Source organism: Haliotis asinina, chromosome 14 (genome assembly GCF_037392515.1).
Source record: "Haliotis asinina isolate JCU_RB_2024 chromosome 14, JCU_Hal_asi_v2, whole genome shotgun sequence".
Classification (NCBI taxonomy): Eukaryota; Metazoa; Mollusca; class Gastropoda; order Lepetellida; family Haliotidae; genus Haliotis; species Haliotis asinina.
The window spans coordinates 26,556,607-26,581,643 of record NC_090293.1 but is presented as its reverse complement, the minus strand read 5'-3'; the positions used below and the strand labels follow the sequence as shown (position 1 = coordinate 26,581,643).

Genomic DNA, 25,037 nt, shown 5'->3' with positions numbered 1-25,037 from the left:
GATGGGACTTTGCCTTCATATGGAGAAGAAGACATGAGATTTTCCACTGCTTTCAAAGTTTTTCAGTCTTTGATCTTTGCCAAAAATCTAAAAAGAGATGTCATTTTTTAGAGATGGTGAATCTGGAGTGTGTCCAGTTAAGAGTTAGTGATCCAAAGTCAAATTCAGAATTTTCTCAAGTCACAACAGATGCCTAATGTTGTCTATCACCCATAATAACATCATGTATGTTTCACAGTTTCTGTTGGTCTGAAACATATCCAGTTGCATATCTTCTCAGTTTAACATGTCCTGTGCACAGGTCAATTGTCAATAATTTGCAATAAAATCGCTTATGTTTTACAGCATCCTTAATGCTGAAGCTGTCGGAAGAAATATCCAAATCCAAACCCAGCCTCAGAATGTTGTCAGCTCATGAAAGATGTCCAGTGCACGGGCCAGTTGTGTATTATACGTAATAAAATCATATTTCTGCTTTACAGTTTCAATAATAGTGGCAGCTGAAGGTCTTTTGTCTCTGAGGTTCTCCCCTTGAACTCAGTAGTCCACCTTTTACATGCTGGAAAGGAATGAGCATAGTCCCCGATGTAGACACCATTTTCTCATCTCTAATTGATGGTCATCTTCCCCTATTTCTATAGCAGAGAGTATCTCGTCACTTTGATACCTGTAGGCAAATGCCTCAGGGTTGTGTATTGGGTGCAAATGCAGCCTGTAACGATGAACAGTAGTGTACTTGATCTGTGCAAACCCTTAAGGGTGCTCTATACATTCTCAGAACTTTTCCACCACAGTCTCTGTTTTGGAAAATAGGGTAGACGAAGATGATAAGTTTTGAGAACTAGCTTATGGGTACCAATGACAAACATCACTCGACAAAATCACCATTCTTGAAATGTGTGAGGTGCAAAAGATAGTAATCGTAATATGCAGGATCCTTACTGAAGGAACGAAGTGCCGTCTAAAGATGAAAGGACGTTCCTGTCATGTTAGTTAAAGACTGATGACTTCAGCAGGCCCCCCTAAGTAATTGAAGGAATTACAGCAAATTTGAAGGAATTGCATCTCAAATGTAAACAAACGCAGCCCACTCGCGAAACAGTTGCAGCGATATCGGTAGTTTAGCGGTAATAACAGATTCACATCACCCCTATCGGAAGGAATGTCGGTAATACTGGAAACACGCTCGGCCATCTTCGGAGATTTTTCGGTCGCGAGCGGAAACTCACGCAGCAAAACATGGCGTCGTTGGAAGAAGCACCCGTCTCGGTGAGTTTTGTTTTTAGTTCCTACTATTACATTTTTATACTCATCCATCTTTGACCACCCGTGTTGAATGCGTTTAGGTATGAGGTGTTGTAAGTGTTTTTACAGATTGTCACTCTAGAGGAGTGTCACGAGTCATGCCCCTGGAGGTTGTTTACATCCGAACATCGAAGTCGTGCCGATGATTACGAACATGCGCTAGATATAACATCATTTTTTTTTGTAAAATATGTGTTTAAATTTGTCAATTGCACTTCATAGGAATAACAATTATGGCTCATAAACTTCTTCATGGCGCACGTTCATGATGTTCGTAATCATCGGCATCATTCGTTCATCATTGGTGCCAACACATAGGATCTTATTTCTGGGTTTAGAAGAAAGACGAACCAATGCCGTGAAAAACCCAACATTTGATGCTCCAGAAATGTTCCAGACTCAATCCAAAGATGGAAGATTATGAGATTTGTAGAGATATAACATCTGTGGGATAGGATATTTGCAGGTGGGGTAGCCTTGTGCTTAAAGCGTTCGCTCGTCACGCTGACGACCAGGGTCCCATTCCTCACACGGGTACAATTTGTGAATTCCGTTTCTGGTGTCCTCCAACGTGATATTGCTGGAATATACCTAAAAGCGGTGTAAACTCTCACCCACTCACTGCTGACAATACATGATGACTGAACTGTGGACAACAATACACGCAAAATGCAGGGGTTGTTGTTGCTGCACGAAGGTACTGCAGTGAATACGACCATAGTTGCACAGGCGGATAGAGGGGAATCTAGCTTGGAACAGTTGAATCTTTCTGTGAATTTGGTTTTGATCACTTCAGTCATCCTCCCCGAACTCCACATTTCCATAAGTTTCTGTGGGAGTTGGAGGTAAAAGCACTCCGTACATGCAGTTCTGACACTGTCGCAGATGACTAGTATCTCTAGTCTAGTATATCGACTTTGCTTTTGGTCTGGGTTTAAGTGGGAGAATTAATATGAAGGTCAAGTGGACATAATGCATTGAAATGGGGGGTCATTACATAAAGTATAATGGTGTCCGTGTAAACGGACCGAAATTTATGGCCGGTTTTGTCACCATTCGGATAACCAAGAATTATAAAGTGAGATACAGACACAGACAGTAAAGAGAGCCACTAGGCTATGGTACATGTACAAGGTGCATTTGGTGCCGTATCATTCAAAGCTCGGTGTAGACTCCAGTGCACGTACAAATATACAAGGAATTCATCATTGTGGTCCGCACTTTTGAACATGAATTGCAGATCATTCTGAACCAGACTCGTGCAAATATTGATTTTTTAAGAAACTGTCATGTGATCTAAAAGTGGAAAAGAGAAGCCTACGAGATGGGAGCGAGAAGCTTATATCATCACTATCTAGTCAGGAATTGGATTTACTCAGCGTATCATTTTGGGGATCAAACCCAAACTTTCAGAGTCACGAGCGAACGATTTTGCAAAGGTTTTTCCATCGCCATAATGAGATGGGCAAGGATACATGAACAACTTACACACGGACATTGTTAATTATTGTATCGTGTTTCAGCACGTAGGGCAAATACTCACAAATTTCTGGTGGCAGCTGGCTCGCAACATGTGAACGAGCTCTCCTTTTCACAGCACTCAGGTTTTGTTGCATCCTCGCACTGATAGATGTTCCCAGTCACCTCTCCAAGCTGCTGGTTCTTCAGACACTGCCTTCCCCAAACAGCATCTGCCAACACAGTTACAACACATCAGATTTCAAGCGCTCCTAGGGTGGGGTACCCTTGTGGCTAAAGCGTTCACTCTCACACCGAAGACTCGGGTTGGATTCCCCACATGGGTACAATCTCACTCACTATTAACTTCTGAAAGTCGAACTGATTATCGATCTGATTAGGGTTCAAGTTTGTCATCATCCTACCCCAGCCTATTGTTTTTACCAGTGAAAACATTTCAACGAGGCATCATGACATTTGCCTCTTCCCCTTAATATAACGGTATTAAGAACACGTGCGATGGGTAACCTAGTGGTTAAACCGCTCGCTTGTCATGCCGTACACCCGATTCCCCACGCGGGTACAATGTGTGAAGTCCATTTCTGACATTCCCCGCCGTGATATTTATGGATTATTGCTGAAAACCGCGTAAAACTACTCAATCACTCACTCCTCCTGTACACCTTCAGATAATGCATTTTGACGAACACCTTTATATCTTAAATGATAGGTGTTCCATGCAGAATGGACGTCATTGGTCATGTGTTACTGTTGACCTTCTAGCCTGTGGACGTTGATCGATGGCCACCTTTTAGTAAGCATGTATTCATGCACAGGCGATGTTAGTATATTTATCGGTATGGTTGGAATAGGTTGGTTTAAAAGAAAAACATATATAACAAATGGAATGTCCAGCCAATAAAAAGACAGAGTACTCAGAGGACCCATTCGTCACCTTAGACACATGGTGATTAGCCCAGAGTAAATATGCATTTTACTCGTAAAGGTAGGAGCAGAACTGGCTTTAGAACGAAAGGGGCTCACGTTATTAATTTGAAATGGTGAAATAGCATTTTAGAGTGATTTACAATATTGTATAAGGTTGGTAATAATTCCCCAGTCTTTAACCGTTTCTTCATCATGTCCAGATGGTGGTTCCTCAAGTGTCATCCGTTTCTGCATCACGTCTAGATGATGGTTCTTCAACCGTTAACTGTTTCTTTATCATGTCCAGATGGCGACTTCCCAAGCATTAACTATTCTTACGATATGCCTGGACGGTGTACAGTTCTTGATGGTGTACAATTCTTGAAGCTTCAACTGTTTCTTCATCATGTCTAGATGGTGATTTTCCAAGCTTCAGCTGACCTGTGGCCATTTCGGGAATCATATTGAATACTTGATCTGATTTGTAAATATGATGCACTCTTCGGGCACAAGGCACAAGGCACAATGAAGAGTGCACCGAAGTGTTTTGACGAGCAATGTAGACTAAACACTGTGCTGATGGAGGTAAAACAAACAAGAAGTGGTTATTCAACGGTGGTACATTCGAGATTGGTTAAGCAAACCTGGGCGCGGAGAGCACGGGTACCGTTTGTGACATCTTGACTCATGAGAGTTTCTAGGACTTCAGCTCCATAACGAAGGAGACGTGATACACGTGGTCGCACCTTATGTAAGAGAGTCTCTTCAATATTGTTTCTGTTCACAGAAAATGGGTACCCGGTGAAATAAGTCTTGAGACTATTAACCTACTAGCTGTTTCATGGGCAATTTGGGTTATCCAGAGCAATAAAGATCAGATTTTGCGCTTTGGACAGAATATCTGTCCTGGAAAAGGCTCCTCAAATTCATAATAAATCTACAAATTTTCTCATTATAATTGTAGACCTTTAGTTGCGGCGACCATTGATAATAAAGTTTCATAAGCTTTTACAGGTAAGGCCATTTTAAGTGTATTCTTGCTGTTGTCCGCTAGTGCATGACGAGTTGTTTACAGCGCTGCGATTACAGTGACAAGTGTTTTCCCATGCTGATACATCAATCATACTGTCTGTAATACAATATTGGCCCATGGGAAACATGTTAAACCTGCTGTGGCTAATTAAACAACGCTAACCGTGTACAAGGGCGACGCAAGGGGAAATTCTAGATAATGGATCACATGACAAATATCCGTTAATCAACGCTCCATACAATCAGATGTTTTTCAGTCGCTCAAGGCTCGCGTCAACATCCTCAGTTTCCATGAACACCTGGTGTCAGCTGTTTTGATCGCTTTTTATTGCCTTTAATCCTTAATAGAATCTGTTAAGCAGATTAGAAGGTGGGATGTACCTTTGCCTCGACGTATGTACATATATACGCACACACATGCACACACGCGCACGCACGCGAAACCACATCTTCTCGTTCTGTCAACTTAATAACTAAAGTACTTTGATTTCCGGATGAACCATTCGATAATTTCGAATCCGAGCATTAATACATGAATATTTCACAGCCATGACACATTTATTTTTGGACTTCCATTATATTTATTTTCTTTGCATTTACTCTATGTCATGTGGACGAACATTAAATTATACATCGAATTAACTGTTGATCGTTAAAATATGAATTAATAACATTGCTCTTTCAATTGATGAAGGAACAGCGATAAAAGGTTTCACCAGCTTCTGGATTCTTCGATTCTTCGATTTGGATATGCCGTGATGTTTGATAAAGTGATGATCTCCTTTTCTGATAAATGGTCGATATGTCTTGTTTATTTTGACAGCACTGTAAGGACGTTATCCTCATGCTTTTACCGATGTCACATTCAAGTGTAAAATATACGTCAATCACTAGGCAACGTGTTATAGATTGAAGCTGTTGTATGTACGCATAAATAATGACATGACATGCAGAATATTTTAGACACATATACAATTTTAGAAGACATTCCGGGAATAACCGCATCGTTTTATTGTTTTGAAAACATTTAAATTGTGTTTAAACCATGACTTATAGTAGTTGCTTTCATTAACTTTAAAAATAAATTCCGCCAGAAAAATCGATTATTTGTCTACAAATGTTCCACGCTAACAATTTTCTGTTTGGTGTGGTATTGCATACATGTACTTGAGAGTGGGTGAGTGAGTGATTATAGTTTTACGCTTCTTTTAGTAATATTCCAGCAATATCAGGATGAAATCCAGAAGTGAGGCAGGTCTAGCACGTTCGTTTACAGCTTTGGTGAAACGTTTGAGCACATAGTTGGTGCTGAAAAACCATCATTGTGGAGAACCGGGATTAGAACCTTCTGGCGTGTGTAAGGGTCATAAGATGAGCGGGGGCCAACTCGGGCATCATCTTATTGACGGGATGGGGTGGTCAGGCTCGGTGACCTGGACGTCACATGTCATTGTATCCTAATTGCGTAGATCGATGCTTATATCTGCTGTTGTGTAGTGTCTGGTCCAGACACAATGATTTACAGATCGCCACCATGGACAATTGGTGAGAAAACAACAAATGAAGCAAGCGAACAAACAAAACATTAACGTAAATTGTGCGTGTAATGTGTATGAATGAAAGGTAAATGTGCTCTCCAAACAAAGTAGATCATGAAAAACGTTATGACTTATTTTTGAAGAAAGAATTCGGTCCTGGAAAATAATCGACATGCACCAATGGTGATTGCAGATTAGGGAAAAGAAACTGGTGGGATCGCAAGGACCTCGAATCGTATATGGCGGTATTCCGAGGCAATCTGCCTAACGTGCAACGCGACCTTCATCGATGATTTCCGGGACTTGTAAACAGGAGCGACACCATTACCGACATGCACTGCGTAACGAACAACGTCTCCATCCTCAAAAGACACCGTCTTACAGACAACATGGTCGACGACAGAAACAGCCTAGCGTGGCTTGTACTGAATAACGTGGCAATGCACCCTTCACTGACATCCACTGACAACTGGGCGACTATATTCGCCTTCAGTGATAATCCACCTGCTCCGTGTTGCCTGTCCTGTGTGCTTGATCACTGTCGATATGGTGAAAATCAGGTATATTTACACAGCAAACCTCTGTCAATAAAACCGCTTCTTATATTGACTTACACCACCAACAAAAAACAATCGCCTTTGGTTATTCTGGCATGGAAATGAAAGGAAAATACAAAGGGAAACATCAACGAATATAAACGATTGGCAATCGATATTTCTGCGCCTACGATTTACCACAAGATAATAAAGTTCCTGTGATACAAACGGGTTGCAATACTTGTATCCCCTTTTACACCTGACGTCCTATTAACAGGCGGATCAGCATTGCTATACTGAAACTGACATGTGAGCAAACAAGACCGATAACAGTCCCCTGCAGTGATACTGCTGCAATACTGCTAAAAGCGGCATAAAACCATACTCACTCACTCACTCACTATGTTCTTCAATGTTTGTAGTCAGAGTTCAATTGTATTGAAATATATATTTTTTCAGCTTTGTACATAACTGGTGTCATGGTTGTCTGGTCGAGAATGTATAGTAGTGTTGAATAGCAGCGATAACTAGGTCCATATAAGTGATGACAATTTAAGGGCGGCAGACATATACCGTCGTGTTTCAAATTTATAAACTAAAAATCTTGCCCACAAAAACTTTGCTCACTGCCAAGCATGTAGAATGTGTTCACTGAAAACGTATTTCCTAAAGTGCAAAATAACTAATATACATGTATGCCGACGTTTTTTCATAGACAGGCGATTCAAACGCTTTCGTTTCGTTGTACTTTAACATGTCTCACGAGAACTTATTGTATAACACTTACTGCAACATTCTAAGTCCCTTTCAATTGGTCTGCAAACACACCGTCGTTTAAAGTCGACATCAGCAAACACCAGGTACAAAGAGAGTGCATGAAGTGATAACAGCTCAAGGCTGTAATGGCGTATCAGTCGATCGTACATCTCAATGTTCGCTTTTTACATTGTCCAGCATTGTTAATATGTGCTTGCAACGACAACACACGCATGCTGATATTGATCTAGTGTCGGCGACGATGTTGTTTTTCGCCTACAACATCGTCGTTGATAATGTTGCTGTTGTGATTGCCATCCTGAAACGCAGCTACCATGGGACACTGATAATACATGACTCTTTGACGACAGTTGTAGTAACATTCTGATAACTCTAGCATGGAGCAATCGAATGGCATATTGGTTGGGACAACCGTCAATGATTCAGTGAAACATGGCAGCATATATGTCAAGCTTGTATGCGTCAACAACCCATGGATCAATGTCAGTTTCTTAATGATGTTCTCACTGAATGCCGCACCACTACCATTGTGCTGATCGATTATGATATAACTGCCTGTTTGATGAAATACGAACACCCAGAATCAACTAATCAATCGCGTTCTTGATGTAATCTGTAGGATCTAAGGAACGGGCGATATTGACAGCCGTTTGTGTTATGACCAAACATATGTTTGTTTTTCCACCTGTGTCAACTGAATGAAACCGAAATTCAAAGGATGTATGTTTTCTCTCAGCATTTGCCATAAAACGATGTAATTCAAATACTCCTAAAGATTCTGGCGAAAATTGATCTTCAGCAATCCATGCTTGCCGTAAGAGGCGGCTTACAAGATCGGGTGGTCAGACACGCTGACATCATGGCACGTCATCGCACCCCAGTTGCCTACATCGATGCGCATGATGTCAATCACTAGACTATCTAGTTCCAGTCAAACCACAACACACCCACCCGAAAGCAAACCAAACCAAATCTAAAAACAACAGAAAAAAACTCAAACAACTTCCCCTACCCCACACCCCCATCCCCCAATGAAGAAGATACCTACACCCCAAAAAGCCCCCAAAACAAAATCAAAACAAATAATGTCCAACAGCAAATAAAAAAAAATAAAAAAAATAAAATAAAAAAATATTAAAAAAATAAAATAGAAAGAAATATCAGAAACAAGCAAAGCAAAACAAGCAAAGACACAAACAAAGAAACAAACTAAAGAACCAAAACCAAAGCAACCAACATCACATTACACACAAAACATCCTGAAAACAAAAACGATATGAATGTTGACACATCGCGTTTGTCAATACGATCAGATACTGCACTATCGCATGACCTGATCTCTGGTTTGCCTACATGTCCCCGCTGCATGACTGCTATGTTGTGTCGAGCAACAAATCTCTACTTTCCATGCTGATTTTGATACCGGTGCGTGCTATTGCTGGCGTAGAGCGTGTTAAGGGGGCACTTTCTGTTTTCGTAGCCTTTTAGTTACCTATTCCAATCATTTTCTCTTCTTCTATTCATTTTACAATCAAGCTTGGTTCGACGGATGAGGCTGGTTAATTCACGCGGGACGCATCCGGTCTGGACCATAGCTGCCGTTAGTATGTACAGCACACCTGGTTATGATTCTGGGTCTCGATCCGCAGAGCGTTTGTAACATTCGGATCTCTCGTAACTCTATAGCTTATCATAGGCTTACGAATGACGTTGCGCTTTATTGTTCAGGACCCAGGCTAGCTCTTGTCGAAACGTTCGTAGTCCTACGAACTTCTTAAGCCCATTCTTAACACATTGGCTACGATCAAAGTTAAGAATTCATAGCGCTGCGAACGTTTCGAGAATAAGGGCCCTGGTCAACAGGCGACACCTATGCAGTCTTTCTCCCTGACCAGAGCCAGAATCTCGAGCAGCCCGACACTCACATTCAAATACGATCACATACAATCACGTTGCCTTCCACTCAAAACGGGAGTTTTCGGAAAAGGAATCACTTTGCAAAACCAAATAAAATATTAACAACAGCTGTATCTAAATCAGAACGAATTTATATCGACCCTAGAGTGATAAAATTACAAGACAGGTATGTCATACATAAATAAAACGTACATTAAATCCTGATGTTATTAGAATGTTGTAGCAAACTGTTTTGGTGACGTTGAGAAAACACTCAATTTAATGTTATGTCAACGTAATTTTCTAACGTTGCCATAACAGAGCCGTAACGTAGAGACAACATGGTAGCAACATCGTTTTTCACTTGCTTGGTGATTCGATCGTCCGGTTTTAGGGTAAATTCAACATTTAATTCTATACTTTCGTTTCACTGATGATAGTTAATTTCTTCAGGTTTAATGATTCAGTCAATAGCAAATGTGCAATTGCGTCGATAACCTACTTCGTCAATGCAATGATCTCTTCTACTTTCTCCCAGACAGGGAATTGATTATTTATCATAAGTGTCAGACATAGTGATCATGGAAGTTTCCTATATGCACACGCTAAACTGTAAAATTCGAATTTTTGGTTTGTTCATTTGTTATTTAACGCCGCACTAAGCTCTATTCCAGCCTTATGGTGGCGGTCTGTAAGTAATCGAGCCAAGACCAGATAGTCCAGTGATCAACATCATCTACGTCAACGAAACTAGGATACGACGACATGCCAACTTTTCGAGCCTGTTCGTCTCTTGCAACAAGCATGGACTCTGAGTCGGATCTTCATGAACATCTGTTTTGGTCGTGGAGACACTTTAAATATTATCACACACAGAACTTAACTATTACAGGTCATTACACGCACAAAATAATTCACATATTCGTATATGTGTACGCTCTACCCCATAATGCTAAATGCATTCATTTCACCTCAATATATGTTCTTACATTCTCCGACACTTTGTGGATCAGTCAACCCCCAACCTCCTAACTCGCTCCCAAGGATTCAGCCAAACAATAGTGCTACGAACTGACAACTTCATGCAAAACTTTATTCTTGTTACTACAGTACTATTTGCACAAATGGGAACACCGATAAACTGAAACTATAGACCTCACAAAGTAAGGTTTGAACCACTAACCGACAATATCCCCATCCAAGACCTTCCTTTCAAACAAGATCCATCTGCGTGTATGACTGGATTCAAAATACGGGCCTTCCTTCTAACCAAGATACAGCTGTATGTATGACTGGATTAAAAATATGGACCTTCCTTCTAACCAAGATACAGCTGCATGTATGGCTGGATTCACCATAAGGACCTTCCTTCTAACCAAGATACAGCTGCATGTATGACTGGATTCACCATAAGGACCTTCCTTCTAACCAAGATACAGCTGCATGTATGGCTGGATTCACCATAAGGACCTTCCTTCTAACCAAGATACATCTGCATGTATGGCTGGATTCACCATAAGGACCTTCCTTCTAACCAAGATACATCTGCATGTATGGCTGGATTCAGCATAAGGACCTTCCTTCTAACCAAGATACATCTGCATGTATGGCTGGATTCACCATAAGGACCTTCCTTTCAACCAAGATACAGCTGCATGTATGACTGGATTCACCAGAAGTACCTTCCTTCTAACCAAGATACATCTGCATGTATGGCTGGATTAAAAAAATGGACCTTCCTTCTAACCAAGATACAGCTGCATGTATGGCTGGATTAAAGATATGGACCTTCCTTCTAACCAAGATACATCTGCATGTATGACTGGATTCACCATAAGGACCTTCCTTTCAACCAAGATACATCTGCATGTATGACTGGATTCACCATAAGGACCTTCCTTTCAACCAAGATACAGCTGCATGTATGGCTGGATTAAAAATATGGACCTTCCTTCTAACCAAGATACATCTGCATGTATGGCTGGATTCACCATAAGGACCTTCCTTCTAACCAAGATACAGCTGCATGTATGGCTGGATTCACCATAAGGACCTTCCTTCTAACCAAGATACAGCTGCATGTATGGCTGGATTAAAAATAAGGACCTTCCTTCTAACCAAGATACAGCTGCATGTATGGCTGGATTAAAGATATGGACCTTCATTCTAACCAAGATACATCTGCATGTATGACTGGATTCACGATAAGGACCTTCCTTCTAACCAAGATACAGCTGCATGTATGGCTGGGTTCACCATAAGGACCTTCCTTCTAACCAAGATACAGCTGCATGTATGGCTGGATTAAAAATAAGGACCTTCCTTCTAACCAAGATACAGCTGCATGTATGGCTGGATTAAAGATATGGACCTTCATTCTAACCAAGATACATCTGCATGTATGACTGGATTCACGATAAGGACCTTCCTTCTAACCAAGATACAGCTGCATGTATGGCTGGGTTCACCATAAGGACCTTCCTTCTAACCAAGATACAGCTGCATGTATGGCTGGATTAAAAATAAGGACCTTCCTTCTAACCAAGATACATCTGCATGTATGGCTGGATTAAAGATATGGACCTTCCTTCTAACCAAGATACATCTGCATGTATGACTGGATTCACCATAAGGACCTTCCTTCTAACCAAGATACATCTGCATGTATGGCTGGATTCACCATAAGGACCTTCCTTTCAACCAAGATACAGCTGCATGTATGGCTGGATTAAAAATATGGACCTTCCTTCTAACCAAGAAACATCTGCATGTATGGCTGGATTAAAAATATGGACCCTCCTTCTAACCAAGATACAGCTGCATGTATGGCTGGATTCACCATAAGGACCTTCCTTCTAACCAAGATACAGGTGCATGTATGGCTGGCTTCACCATAAAGACCTTCCTTTCAACCAAGATACATCTGCATGTATGGCTGGATTAAAAAAATGGACCTTCCTTCTAACCAAGATACAGCTGCATGTATGACTGGATTCACCATAAGGACCTTCCTTCTAACCAAGATACATCTGCATGTATGGCTGGATTCACCATAAGGACCTTCCTTCTAACCAAGATACAGCTGCATGTATGGCTGGATTCACCATAAGGACCTTCCTTCTAACCAAGATACATCTGCATGTATGGCTGGATTCACCATAAGGACTTTCCTTCTAACCAAGACACGAAAAGATTCATGATAGTATATTGTGAACGCGTGGAGGATATTTCCAAACTTAATGCGTCAGTAACAAAAATGTCCCTATTTTGACCTGATCCATACATTTCGGATTTCATTAACAAGTCTTTGCCTGCGTTTATAACAGACGCCCTCTACCTGTCGGTATAGGCTCACCTTTTGGCGAACACCTGGTAATGTCGTTTTGGGACAGTCGTTCACTGCGTCTGTGCCCTCTCGAGACACAGACAGCCACTGATGTCCATTTTCAAAAATACCAGTTTTAAGGTTCAGGGTATTATCCTGACCAGATTCTTGCAAAGGAAAACACAAGTGCAATTCATTTATAATGTCAGGATTTCACCTCGGCTCACAAACATTGTTCTTCCGGAGACCCCCAACCGTTAGTCTTAAGAGTTCTTGCCGGGAATATTAGGGTCCTGTGAAGCAGTAGAAAAATGTATGTTTTCATGTTTCTAAAGTGCCTCGTATGAACCAATGATCATATAGACTGGTGGATGGGCTAATGCACAAAACTGATGCAATAAACAGCCAAACACCCAACCAAGTCACTGATTCGTATTTGGAATCACGAATAATGAATAATATTGTGTGTCCATTTTTTTGCGTTCATTCCCAACATGTGTATGTACTGGATGCACAATTGCGCGTCGCGTAAATCCCTGGGCCCAGATTTTCGAATCTCTCTCCACGCTAAGACAGTCGTAAGTGCCATACATTAACACTAACTTAAGACTATCGTAGCGTAAAAAATCTAGGCTCTGTACTGCGTATCCGGATAACTCTCCGAACAGGTAATTACTGCGAATGATAGAGTCGTGTGCCCTCCAGTTTACAACAATTGTACCAAAACGTATAGAACAGAAAACATGAAACAGATATACCCTTGGCGTAAAAGGCAAAACAGTAGTGCAAAATGTAATATTGATCACTGAAAATAATGTAGTGACACGAGATGGTCGCTAAAAGGCAAAGGTGAGATCATGTTTCCAATCTTCCTGCAGGGAAAGTAAGCGTTTACGTCTTATCGATCGGGGTTTCTAAACACACTGATACCCATTGACAATTTAAAATGTGGACCACATTAAACTTGGAATAATCCGGAATGGGAGTGTGAGGAGTACCGGTAACAATATGCAAAACAATACCCAATTGATCTTGCCTCTGTGGTGGAGCAGGACAAAGCCGTTTTGTATAGACTAACATGAAAGAAGTCCTTAATGTATTATAAATTCAAAGTAACTTGAACCAGTTATGTTCGTGGGAAACAAAATGGGCTGTTCTTTCCAATCGAGCTGTCTATACAGAAAGAAAATGAATGTTCTGGTTTGTTTTTAAATGTCAGCCTTTAAATGAAATAATCTATAAACAGGATCATCAGTCCAATAACATGTGTAGTCAATCAATCATCAATCGCATGTGTAGTTATGAACACAGATATTATACTCACGTAACTTAATGAAAGCTGTATGTTTTTTTCATAAAGTTCGATTAATTTATAGGTACACATCGAGGATTTGTAATCGGTGGCATTACGCTACTGTGTCATCTTGAACTCTATTTTCAATATTTTTCTAGTACCATTTTACTGTCATAATAATATTTAAATCGAAATCAAAATTTCCTTCCTTGTCTTTTAATTTGCGTGTCATCGGAAAATATATTACCGGATAAATAATTTTCAGATTAGTGACACGGTTTTCTTGGAACATATTTAAGATCTACATAATTGATTAATGTTGCATGTCTATATGCAAAATAAGAAAAAAAGCTTTTATGTGGTAATTTGAAACCCGTATTTGATGTAATATCTTTAAGTAAGTAAACGTAAGCTTCACAAAAGATGTAAATGACACGAATTCCGTTCCATTTGCAATAAAATTGATTCACTGATTGTTTGTATTTTCTGTGAACTCAAGTCAGCCTTTAACAGTTTGACGAGATACTCATTCTTATTAAAAATATATTATTGTACCCAATTCCCTTCTCAGTTCCCATCGGTCATTAGAGATGAATAATTATCCGATGACGGCATTTGGTTATGAGTGAGTGAGTTTAGTTTTACGCCGCAATATTGCAGCTATATGGCAGGGGTCTGTAAATAATCGAGTCTGGACCAGACAATTCAGTGATCAACAGCCTGAACATCGATCTGCACAACTGGGAACCGATGACACGTGTCAACCAAGTCAGCGAGCCTGACCACCAGATCCCGTCAGTCGCCTCTTACGACAAGCTGACTCGCCTCTTACAGCAAGCATCGGTTGTTGAAGACCTATTCTACCCCGGGCTTCACGGGTCATATGGTCATGACAAGAAACAGTTCGAAAAGGCAAAACACGTACGTGACGAAGCATTTGCCTTCAGAGTAACATATAGTTCGCGCTAAGTGAAATAGTGATGTTTATTGGTCACTGAAAACAAGTAATGACACCAGTGTTTACGAAGAATTCCAAGCACAGTGATGTGTGTAATGTCGTCGACTTGTGACGTTTTACTTCATGAATAAAGTATAGCATATTCCACTTCAGCGTACAGAGGTGATCACATTTCAGAGGCTGTCAGGTGAACAGGCTATGCGAGGATAACAGTGCTTTGGTACCATCACTGTGTGTGTTACCATAAGTGAGCGAGTATGGTTTTGCGCCGCTTTTGGCAATATTCCAGCAATGTCATGCCTGGGGACACCAGAAATGGGCTTAACACATTGTATCCATGTGGGGAATCAAGAAGGGTGACCGGTTTAACCACTGGGCTACCCGCTTCGCTCGTGTTAGCGTTACCTTAAGGGGGAGTTGAGATGTTTACATTGGTAAATCCAGTAGGCACAAGTGGGGTGCTGACAAACTTCGAACTTGATTCAGAAGTAAAAAGGTGGGTGAGTTTAGATTTACGCCACAATTACGGCGGTGGATTGTAAATAATCGAGTCTGGGCCAGACAATTCAGTGATTAACACCATGAACACCAATCTACCCAACTGAGATACGATGACGTGTCAACCAAGATAGCAGCATGACCATCAGATACGGTTAATTATATTTCATGACAAGCATGGGTTACTGAAGATCAGTTCTAACCCGGCTCTTAACAAATCTCAAAAGCTAATAAACCTGCGTTATCTTTTAAAGTTCATGGTGCCCATCTCTCCGGAAATAAAACTATGTCGCACTGATGAGTAGCCATCAAAGTTTGAACCGAGGCGTGACAACATAGAAAATGTACTATGCGATATGTATCGCGATATCTTGGAACGATACGATTTCGATGCACTTCGCGATATGCTATTTTTAGTAATTTTCTTTTAAAAGGTCTATTTTTATATCAAGTAACAGTGTAAATTTTCACATAATCCTCAATTTCTAGTGAAAATTAACAATTTTAAGATCAACGATACGTACCACGATAAGTAATAAGTATCGATATATTTATCGTCTGATAAAGTATCACGATTATCGATACTACGATATATCGTCACAGCCCTTTTCCTGAATAGGGTTGTGCATTGGCAAACAAATTGTAGTGAAATGGCAACTTAGGTGTTTGACAATCAGTGACGGTAATTGTGCATGTCAATCCTACTTTCTACATTAAAAATCCCTACACATAAATTTTATGGTTCTGATAAGAGAAATCTCAAAATGAGGTTGCATAGTCAGGGATTCTATTATTTTATTTCCCATGCGTTTTCTTGTTCTATAGTTTTCCCTTTTGTCATTGTACGAAGAAGGAAACATTTGTTGTGGATGAAAGTATGTGCAAACTTTAATTTGAAACATAAAGATAACCACGAAAACGTCATATACGTTCATTACGCAATAATTCGCTTCTCAGAAAATGCATTATACACACACACACACACACACACACACACACACACACACACACATCGAGACAATCTAGTGATCAATGGGATACGATGACAGTATGACAGTATGAACCAAGTCAGCGAGCCTGACCACCCCACCCTGGTAGTCGCCACCTACGACGAGGAAGGGTCATGAAAACCAATTCCAGGATCTCAACGGCACACAACCATTGAATCTGAGAACTATGTCCGTATATAATTATTACAATCCTTATCTGACATTTTACTCTCAAATATCAACGTAGTTATTCTGCCCAATACATTTTGTACTCTAGGTATGCCCGTTGTGCTCTTGCAAGTTCCAAAAACAAATACCATCTGGCTTTCAAGATAGTAAAAGTCGCCATAAAATTAGTGTTGGTTACATTTAAGTCGACACCCAACATCAAGATTACTGACATGCGTTCATAAATGAATCATGTTAGGCGATAGACTGGTCTTGATCCATATCCCGTAAAGGCGATCAGCTGTGACGAGTTCATTTTGACAAGGCAAAAGCCTGTCCTGTACACAAGGGTTGGGGGAATAATAAAAGGTTTACTTCAAAAGCCACATCAAATCAGCAGATGGCATGTTGATTGTCGCGGGAAAAAATGAAGCTGACCTAGCACAATTAAGCTGAGCTTATGATGGAATTCATGACAAGGGCAAGACCTACGCTTTCATTTCGTCCACAGCAGCCCCGTAATGTGTTACAGACTTTGGGAATCTCATCAGCTACACTTTCATCAGAGCACAGTCCCCAACAGCAAACCATTTGCCGTTAATCAGATTAATAAGCTGTGAGTAAACGCCCACCTCCGTTTCCGGATGGTATAAACGTACACAGACAGGAAAGCAATTGCTATCAGATTGTGTCGAGTGAATGGCCTCAGTAGCTGTAGTCAGTGCTTTTGCCACTAGGCTACCACATTTCCCCCTAACACATCAAATATAACCGACGGATGCATACTTTTAGATGTTTGATTACGAATTCGCCATTCGATTGAAGAGGTCAAAATATTTAATGCGAAAAATGCCACAGAACCAGTTTTACTTCTCTCTGCATCCATTACAGTTCATGCCGTTTCTATCCTGCAATGGGTCTGCGTGTGCGCGCGTGCGGTCAATGGACAAGGCACATGGACAAGTACACTATGTTAATCACTTCACAAAATACCCGTGAAGATCCGGTTAAAATTGACTTAGCAAAACATGTTTCTAAGAGGCTTCTGGAGGCATTGGATGGTCAACTAGCTGACTAGGTTACAGCGTATCCCAGTTGAGTTGATCGATATTCACATCATCTCAATCACTGGATTATCTGGCCCAGAATCGATCATTTCAAGCAGCCGCCCTATAGCTGGAATATTGGCGCGAGTGCGGCGCGAAGCAACAAAGAGACAAAACTTTAGAGTAAGGTTAGGCGGTGGGGTAGCTGATTAGAGCGTTCGCTCGGGCGACGGTGGATCACCCGAATGGTTAGAACGTTTGCTCACTACCCCGAAAACCCGGGTTCGATTCCCCACAAACGATAACGCAGGTTTTTAACATGGGTACAAATGTGTAAAGCCCATTTCTGATGTCCCTCCGCCCAGATATTGCTGAAATAAAGGCGACATAAAACTACACTATTTCACTCAGAATAAGCCAAAACTCAGCACAGAACTGGACAAAGACGTCGAGAATGTCTTCGAACTTAATGTATTTGGAGTCAACCAAATGTAGACAGACAGACTATAATTGTTGATGGAGGTACGAAGTAAATATTTAACTTCACAATGTAAGAACGCTGTATGTATTTCCAGACTCGTATCGCACTGGCTCCACACTACAGTGAAACTGAATTGCTTTATAAATAAGTAACCTTTGCAGCAAAGGATCAATATTTTAAAATACATTCTTCCATCTATTTCACAATGGTATTTTTCAGTTGTTGTCAGACCACTGTTTACAATTTCAGAATTTTAATGTGTCTAACACGTAGAAGATAGCAATTTCTTGGAAGATACTATTTCTTGAACCTTACATTGTTAAATATTTATAACGGTTATTATTTCTTCCAAACAAGTTGAAACGGATCTCAGCGAATCGATTAAATGCAGTGGTACTAGGACCAGTATGAATGAACGACCGCCCGACCGCCAGAACGAATGGGTTATATTTCCTTCGATGGTTAAAAAGTGTAGCATTTTTACAATTACTATGATATATATTTGTCCATTTGTAAAATTAGAAGCTATTGAAAGGAACATAGATGTGATACATCAATAGATTTGCTGTGTAATATAAAGTCACTTCTGATCTTCCCCGGGATCTGTTTTACACACTGAATGTGATGTACATTACAAAAGCATCACTTTTGATATGACTGTATAAATAAGAAAAACACTGGTACAGGTTCGAACCCAAAACGCAACATGTTATAAACGCAACATGTAACAAACGCAACATGTAACAAACGCAACATGTAACAAACGCAACAAGTAATAAACGCAACGTGGCCCCAACAAAAATGCAGCTGCTTCGAAAAGTTCTTCACAACGTGGGGGTTTTACGAAGTCAAGGCAAGAACTTTCAACTACAGCCAGGCCACCATCAGCAATACCAGCCACCACCAATACCAGCAAACAGGCCAGAAACAAGACCGCCCAAGATCCGCAGGATAAAGAGTCCCAGGAGCAGATTAGTGGGGACGGCGACATCACCAGAACACGCCATCAGCAGACGAAAAGCCCTTCGACTGTTTGGTATGACTGGTAAACGAATCTACCGTCCCTCCCGAGATATGGCCTTTACCCGTTTACGCTGTCAACGCAGACTGCAATGGACACGGACTGTACGTCGATGGAAGCGACGTGACTGGGAGAGAGTGTCTGTGCAGAACGGTAACTCAGTTCGAGTTATAGAGTAGACCGACTGGCGCAAAACTGCGTTCAAGAAATCCATCCGTTCGATGGAGGAGGGGTCACGGTGTGGCCCGAGAACAAGAAGACAAGGGCATCGTTCAAGGAAATATGAACGTCCAGTGATACAGGGATGAAATGTTGAGACCTTTTGTGGTACCCTTTATTCCCCACCAGCCAGACGGCCTTACGCAGCTGGGCGTGTTCTAGACTACATACACAACGTTAATGTCAACGTATTGCCTTGGCCATCACGTTCTCCAAACATGAACTCCATTGGACACCTTTGGGATTATCGTGACCGCCAGTTGACACGCGTCACACTTTCAGCGAACCGACAGGAACTTGGACAGGTTCTCTTAGAATTATGCAACAGTGGGTCTGTTCATGAAGCAACCTTTTACTAAGGTCAACCTTAATTCCCTTTTCTTAACATTGCACTAAGGTTACCTTAGTGACCTACGATCACCTTAGTGGTTTGTGAAAGGAGGAGACAGGGCGGTCACACTCGCTGTTGACGACGTGTCCCTGACCCCTGTCACATTATGTAAATCTTGATGTACTTTTTGAAAGAACTCGGATTTTTGTAATTTTTTTGGGTTAATTTTGAGTCCTTGGTTCTTTCTAATTGAATTGCAGCAGATATGAGATCACTGGGAAATGATATCTATTTGTAACACGATTATCATAGATCTCACACTTTTGATCGAGTGAAGACGATTAGTAACGTTCTTTTACCCGGTAGTTTGTATTCTACCGATACAGAAGGAATCATAGGGTCTTGGAACCTTTTTAGTACCTTAAAAGTATGATTTGTTTGTTATCAGAAAAAATAACACGGAAATGAAACCGCATTGGCAAACTGGTTAGAGAAGGTTGTTTATGAGTGTTTTGATTTGCTAATTTATAAATCTTTGAGCGTAAAGTGTCTAAATGATTTATTCATATGAGTCATTGGTTGGTTAGCAATTTGAACTATAAATATGCTTCGGTTCGCATAGAGTTCCAACTATTTACTTGCGCAGGTGCGTTCTGTACATTCCATTATAAGAGTTTTGGAACACATCAGCATCGGGCTCTTCTAAGACAAGAAAGAGGACTACCAATAGTTGCGTAATAACGAACGTTATCGTATTATATTGTATGGTGTGAGTGAGTGTGAATATATGTTTTTACGCCGTTTTCAAGCAACATTCCATCAGTACAGGTCTTCAGCAACCCATGCTTGCCATCAAAGGCGACTACACTTGTCGTAAGAGGAGACTAACGGGATCGGATTGTCAGGTTCGCTGACTTGGTTGACACATGTCATCGGTTCCCAATGGCGCAGGTTGATGCTCCTGCTGTTGATCACTGGATAAACTGGTCCAGACTCGATTGGGTGGAGTAAAACTACACTTACTCACTTCCCGAGTCCAGTGTATAAATATTTACCCTTTCATACAATAGAACAAAACGTGAACATTGGTTCCCAATTGCATAGATCGAAATATCAGAAGGACAATAGGCTGTTGCAATTAATGATATAAAATCGGACCAAGTACTGTTGGAATGTGGTGTTCCACGAGGATCCGTGATGGGGCAAGTTTTGCTTACTATGTATACAATGTCATTATGTCACCTCATAGATAGCCAAAACATGGGTTATCAAATACAAGCACCTGTGTAACACACCAGCAAACCGGATTCTATCAAAGACGTTTCTGTGTCCAAATTTACAAACTGACCGGAGGAGATGCAACTGGAATTGGGGGACTCGTGAGGAACTCAGGAAACAAATCTTCATCATTTTATATCTGTAGGTAATGCCTTTAACATTACCTTTGTGACGTCCGAACAGTGTTCGAAAGCTATGGACACTTATTCAAGGGTGGACAAAAGATATAGCAAGATATAACAGCAAGAGGGTCACAGGAAGAAATAAACTGTTACTGTACTGGAATTTAAGTCAACTATATCTCGGGAAGTTATGCTCTCAGCCACATGTCAAGGTCTAATCGTAGTTTTAACGACCTTAATGATTTACAGAAAATGTGTGTCCAATCCATTTGTGATGTATGTGTGTGCCACAACCTGCAACATACTGCTACACAAACGAAAGAGTGTTTGATACGGTTCTCATGTTTAGTATGTTTGTATGTACCTTTGTATGTCTCTAACAGCATGATCTCGTGTATTTTATCATGTTTGAATTGTCTCTCGTAACCCTGAATGGGTGGCTCGCGCCGTTCATGTCATTTATTTGTCTTGTATTTTATGTACATCAATGTGAGGTACGACTTGAATAAAATATCTATCAGTCTATTCGGGCTGTGTATTGCAATATATTGATATATTGCAATTCGGGTACCCGTGCTCCGATCCGTATTGCGATATATTGGGAAGTTATGTGTTTGACAGTGAGTGACACTAACTGTGCATGTCAATTCTATGTTCTACATTATAAGTCCTAAACGTATGTTACGGTTCTGATAACAACGATCTGAAAATTAGGTTGCATGGTCACTGTTTCATTTGTCCACAATTTTAGTATCACAGTATACAGTTTTGTCATTGAATAAAGAAGCAAAATATTTGTTGTGAATGAAAGAATGTGTCAAAAACATCAAATATGTTCTGTGCCCAATATAGCGGTTCAGAAAAAATATTGCAATATGTACTGTTTGAAAAGGGTATCGCGATATACCGTTACACAGGTAATACCCTGTATAGTGCAGCCCTACTGTCTATCACGCGACAAACCTCTGTTGCAAGTGTAACTACCATTGCAAAACATTTGGAATATTCGTCACCTTCTCAGCCGAGAGGCACCTGCTGCCCTCATCAGAATACTTGTACTGACCCTGCTGGACTATTGCAATACTTTGCTCCTGAATGAAAAGCAAGAACACATCCGGCGACTTCAGATGACACGAAACAAGGCTGCCAGGATAGCAACATGAAGATCCAAGTACGACCATATGACACCAATGGTCAGGACATTGCACTGGCTACCGGTACAACCCCCGAGCTCTTGTGTGAACTCATCAACGTATATAAACCCTTCACAACGATCAGACATACAGAATTTTCTGCAGACACCTAGATGGAAGCCCAAAGTTTTCGTACAATGTCTGGCGCTACTCTCAAATGTCAAAACGTCTGGCGCTACTCTCTGAAATGCTCTGTATACTGACATGATGACATGTCCATCTTCTGAAAGTTTTAAAGCTCATTAGCAGACAAAAACATGATCCAGACTGACATTTCATCTTTGCCATATACAGCGTTTTGGGCGTATGTCTTTTCAGATAAGGCGCTATGGAGTTGCTCATTTATCTTTACTACCTTTTCGGAAACACCTGGACACATTTTTCATCAACACATGTCGGAATTATGATTACACAATGCCATTTAGAATGTCGTCAAATACAACATATGTCATACATGGGATTTCATGTCGGAATTGTACAATCGACTCTTGGCACCAGATGTCAAAGGGTTTTTGTCGCACTTATTTACACTTGCCGACCTATGTGCGCACTACGAGGCTTATATGACAATGCGAACAGCAAGGGCAGTGAATTATAGATGAACAATATGATCCTACATCCCAAATAGTTCATACTAACAGGACATAAGTTGCTCGTGACTGATGCTGTGTGGAAATGTGATCAGTATCAGTGTTCAAGACTCATAAAAAATAAAAGGATATAAATAATCTGAACAATGATCCATTTTGTTCATTTCTGGACAATGAAAACAGTAGTCACTGGTCACACAGAAATGACAGTCAAAGGACTTTGTTTACTAGATACCAATGTTAAATTGTGAACGAGGATTTACTATCATCTACGTTGTCGGGAGTTCCGTTAAGAAGTGAAAGAGAGCGTTGGTTGGGTTTGAGATCACTTTCAATAGCCTCTCTAAATGGAAACCGTGAAAACAAGAATTAATTGACCATATAGTTTTCTGCGAATTCAGGACACGTAATAAATCCTGCATGATTTTCAGATATTCGCTTTAAGTGCCACATTTATGAATTTTAAAATGAACTTTCTCTGGTATATTTTACATATTCAAATGTATTATGAATACATATAGATTACAACAGCCATCAACTTATCTACACACAAACACACGTTTGGTATTACAAAGCAGATCAAATGTACCGTTATATTAGAACGACATAAGTCACAGAACCAAGATGCTAAATTCTCGTGATAAAAGATGAATCATGGAAGCCGGAGGAAGACAGAGGGTGAGAGCAATACATTGTCTCCCCATGGTACACCTGTTCTTAGGTACGTGTGTTTCCACCTCTTGATCTGACATATTTCCAGATACTTTGTTACTTTAAACCCAAATAAACCCGGTTCATTTTGCGGCCTCGCGGTAATATTTAAAACATATATTTTCAAATGGGTTGTGTACAGACTATAAACTTTCAGTCTTTGAAATATTAATATGCTTTATGAGTCCGAAAATGAGGACACAAACAGATGTAAGACAAAAACCTAACATTGCGTTGGATACCACAAGCCAATGAAATTTGAGAAGGTCGAGACAATGCCATTATTTTGAGAAACACAATGTCATTTTACAAAAAAAAAGATAAAAACAAAACAACAAACAACAAACTACAAAAAAAGCAGACAAATTTCATCACAACAATCATTTACCCCGGGTTGACAAAACGAATCATGACATATTTCTTGACATTCAGCCACACGCATTTAAGTGCGCATATTTCACAGCAGCATATTAAAAATGACAAATTCTTTGCTCACCTATATATAACTGTAGAATTAAAACAAACGCCGGTACGATCGAGCTTGACCCTAACCGATTATTCCAATGTATTTCCATTGCGGCAGTTACAGGTCCGCTACCTCATCCTTTCAGTGTCTTCTGCTATCACGGAGCAGACGACAGTTAGCAGACGTGTTTCCTGATCGCCCGGGCAATATCACAGACGATCATGCTGCTCCGCGTGTTTCTGCGCATATATTGATTAGCCATGTTTCAGGTGGTCGTTGAGCTATGTATATATTGCTTTGGTATCATGCACCTTCGGGTAGATTTCAAAGCAAATGGGTTTTTTCTTCAATAGTACGTGAGATTAAATTGTCCCTAGGGAAGATCACTGGGCTGGGCATGGCATTTTTTATTCATGATACGGAAGAATTAGTGTGAGTGATCAACAGGGCGTTTTTATTGCCCTGGGATGGAAGCTATTGGCAGTTTTGGCAATAGACAAACGAGTGAGTGCGTAGTGACATGGGTGAATTAATAAGATGACTTTAATATCTAGACATTTTATAGATCGATTAAGTGAATCCTCTTTCTCTAAAAGTTAAGTCCGACTAACGCTATGGCAAAAATATGAGGTTATTGCCTTGTTCGAGTAATGTGGTCATCAATATCCACATAAAGGAACCATATGTCGTTCATTGGCACCTGAGAAAGAAACCATCCCATGTGCATAATATAGAAAAAATATATATAACGTTATACCTACCCACTGATGGTTTCTCAACTGGCAGTGTGACGTTCTTTCAGAGCCCCGTTTCATAAAGTGTATTGTAGCGTAACGACTGTCGTACCTCCGATACTGGGCCTAGATTTTCCAAGCTCT

The 25,037-nt window shown here is 40.5% G+C and overlaps 1 protein-coding gene across 2 annotated transcripts in view; it reads right to left on the bottom strand.

The window, feature by feature from the left end:
* The window catches only part of LOC137261146 (uncharacterized), a 33,436-nt gene extending 9,064 nt beyond the window's left edge, over positions 1–24,372 (bottom strand). Inside the window, exons 1-2 of one of the 2 annotated variants that reach the window (XR_010954842.1) lie at positions 24,190–24,372; positions 2,849–2,996 (exon numbers count right to left, since the gene is read on the bottom strand). Coding sequence is in view for 1 of the 2 variants with exons in the window: in XM_067798849.1 (XP_067654950.1) it covers positions 2,849–2,996; positions 24,190–24,268 (227 nt within the window). In the remaining variant the exon portion in view is untranslated. The remainder of the gene's footprint in view (positions 1–2,848; positions 2,997–24,189) is intronic. The other variant, XM_067798849.1, reaches the window with a different exon arrangement.
* Positions 24,373–25,037: the final 665 nt, after the last annotated feature.